Here is a 3,023-nt window from a genome sequence, read left to right on the forward strand (position 1 = left end):
TTTATCTGCATAATATTACAGATACGAATCTCACTGCTGATGTGTCTAACTTGTTGGGTTTCTGTTGGCAGATCCATCCAGATGATGCATTTGGACATCAAATGATTAGAAATTTGGAGGTACGAATTTTGTACTCTTGTTGCAGCGACTTCTATATGGTTAAAGCTTAACTTGTTGAGCTTTCTGCCAAACTATAGAGTCTAGTAAAATATTATGATATTGCCACCTGGGTACATTTTGTACTGATTAATTGCCTTTAGTTGAGCTTGTTTTGAAAGCTTAGCGGTGTTTTTTTGCTTCAGAGTCGGGGGTGTGCACTCTTAAGCATTGATGCATCACCAACTTTACTTGCAAAGGAGAGATTGTTTCTTGACAACGGATGGCAGGTGTGTTTTGCAGTAAGAATATTACCAGAATTTAATTCTTGCCTGGAATCTTGCATTGCCAAACAGTTGGACATGCAACGTTAAATTTGTAAATGCAAATATGGAAGAATTTGAGTGCAACGTCATCATGCTTGTTGATTGCTAGGTCACAGTCGATTTCTTGTATAATTCTATCGATTGTGATGTGGCAATAGGTTATCATTGTGACATTATATTGAAATTCAAACCATTTCTGGTTTGAAATACCAACATGCAGTTGTCAGTCTTTCATTGTGGTCTTGATGGCTAGTTGTAGCTAAATGTATAATACTATCGATTGTGATGTGGCAATAGATTATCATTGTGACATTATATGGAAATTCAAACCATTTCTGGTTTGAAATACCAACATGCAGTTGTCAGTCTTTTATTGTGGTCTTGATGGCTAGTTGTAGCTAAAACAATGTGCATTTTCTGATAAAAGCAGGGCCAACTTTCAAGTATAATATATATGATATGGCCTCTCATATTTTCTCTCTCTTTTTTTTTTCCGGTGTATCAGAGGGCTGTTGCCTGGGACATGCTAAAAGTGTATGGTAGTTTTGTTGATACTCAAGAAAAACGCAGGTCAGTGCTGTACTTATTGTTTAAATGATGTAACAGCGTTGTGTTATTCATACGTTGTCTCTGTTCTGAGCTCTTTCGGAAAAAGTTCACTCTGTCTAGACACAGCTAAAAAATGTTGTTGCCACAAGCTCTCTCTCTCTTCAATTCATGACCTTTCACTAGAAAGCCTACTGCTCTTGGACTCTAACTTAAATGAGCATGTCGTGTTTCTAGGATCGAGCGATTGGAGTTGTTTGACGAATTTGAAGAGTGGCACATGATGCAGGCAAGTCTGTGTTCACCTTTTATTAACTTGATTTCGCACTTATGTGTGTATGTGGAGAGTATAAAAAAAGACCTAAAGATGATTGATGTGGAATACTAATGATTATATATTGTAAATGATGCATGCTGTTAGTGTTTGTGGATAAGCCAGTGGAACATGCTATAACCGTTTTTGTTTTCAACAGGAACATTACTGCGTCGCATATGCTGTCAATGACGCAGTGGTACGTACATGAGACATGCTTAAGTATCTACAACTCATTGTTCTTTTGTAGAAGTTTAGTAAGACAGTAAGAGAATATGATGAGGTTTGATAGAGAACATTCTGGAACGATAAAAATGCAGGGAATATTTGGAGATTTCGGTTTCACAAGAGAAGGGGGCAGTGAAAGTGAAAGCATGGACATCTCATCAGCATCGTCACCCTGAAAAAGGAGGAGAGTTTTGTATTGCATGGGTGGGATCCCCGGAAATTGCTGCAACTGGTACATTAGTTTAGACCTATTTATCAGTTGGTGGAAAACCCGTGGTGGTGGGTAGAGGAATCTGATGGTGCTTTACCAAATTTGTTTAGGAATGACGATGGGTTGGTTGGTTGTAGACGGAATGTGATTGATTGCACTTGCACACAGAGTCGAGTCCTAGAAAGAGGCCTTTCTTTGGGTGTTGAGCAGATAAACAAAGGGAAAACACGAACTCTTGTCTGCATTGTTTGAAATAAGAAATGCTGCTACTTGATTGATGGACATGTGAATTAGTAAGGCCTATTGGTCGCACTTTTACCCTTCGGGTTATGTGGGCTGGGCCTCCAAATGTGTCTTCTTGTTTTTTTTTTTTTTTTTTTTTTACAGCAGTTTCAAAAGGTCTTGTTGTGTGTACAACAAAGAAAGAAGAAAAACGCACTCTCAAATACTATGTTTTTTCTTTTATTTTATTTTGAACTTCTTTCGGTGGAGCTGAAAAATGTAGTTTGTATACACAAAGACCAAAAAAAAAAAAAAAAAAAGGTTTTTGTGAAAAAAAGACTAAAAAGACAGAGAGAGAGAAAGAAGACTAAAGTGTTGTTGGCGATGGGATGCACGGCCTCCAAGCTAGACGGTGAGGACGCTGTCCGTCGCTGCAAGGAGCGACGTCGTCTTATGAAGGACGCCGTCTACGCTCGCCACCATCTCGCTACCGCTCATTCTGACTACTGCCGCTCCCTTCGTCTCACCGGCTCTGCCCTCTCCTCTTTCGCCTCCGGCGAACCCCTCTCCGTCTCCGAGAACACTCCCGCTGTTTTTCTCCGCCCTTCCTCCAGCCACGACGCGCCACGTGCCCCTCCTTCCCCAAAGCCCGCTCCGCCGCCCATCCGCAGCAAGCAGACACGGAGGAGGAGGACGACGAGGAGGCTTCCCCACATTCTCTCCGACTCCTCTGCGTCTGCCTCTCCTGCCACAACTTGTAGGTCTTTCTATCCCACTGCTCATCAGAACTCAACCTACTCTCGCTCTCCTTCTCAAGCTTCCTCCGTCTGGAACTGGGAGAATTTCTACCCTCCCTCTCCCCCCGACTCCGAGTTCTTCGAACGCAAAGCTCGCCACCGTCCTCCTTCCGACTTCGACGCTGAGACTGAGATATCCGACCACACCCTGAGAGACGCCGCCGAGGAAGTTCACTGCAGCGAGTGGGGCGACGACCACGACCGTTTCACTGCCACCTCTTCTTCCGACGGCGACGGAGATGGGCAGCCCGATACTCACGCCTCCAGATCCGGTATTGAAGAGC

The 3,023-nt window shown here is 43.0% G+C and overlaps 1 protein-coding gene across 3 annotated transcripts in view; it reads left to right on the top strand.

Moving 5' to 3' along the window:
- Window positions 1-2,190, top strand: part of LOC104754364 (leucine carboxyl methyltransferase 1-like) — a 10,727-nt gene extending 8,537 nt beyond the window's left edge. Inside the window, exons 8-14 of one of the 3 annotated variants that reach the window (XR_762113.2) lie at window positions 72-119; window positions 303-386; window positions 928-992; window positions 1,206-1,257; window positions 1,442-1,480; window positions 1,602-1,741; window positions 1,831-2,002. Coding sequence is in view for 2 of the 3 variants with exons in the window: in XM_010476540.2 (XP_010474842.1) it covers window positions 72-119; window positions 303-386; window positions 928-992; window positions 1,206-1,257; window positions 1,442-1,480; window positions 1,602-1,685 (372 nt within the window). In the remaining variant the exon portion in view is untranslated. Of the gene's footprint in view, window positions 1-71; window positions 120-302; window positions 387-927; window positions 993-1,205; window positions 1,258-1,441; window positions 1,481-1,601 lie in introns of all 3 variants that reach the window. The other 2 variants (XM_010476540.2, XM_010476539.2) reach the window with 2 other exon arrangements.

The sequence above is a fragment of the Camelina sativa genome, chromosome 17 (genome assembly GCF_000633955.1).
Source record: "Camelina sativa cultivar DH55 chromosome 17, Cs, whole genome shotgun sequence".
NCBI lineage: Eukaryota > Viridiplantae > Streptophyta > Magnoliopsida > Brassicales > Brassicaceae > Camelina > Camelina sativa.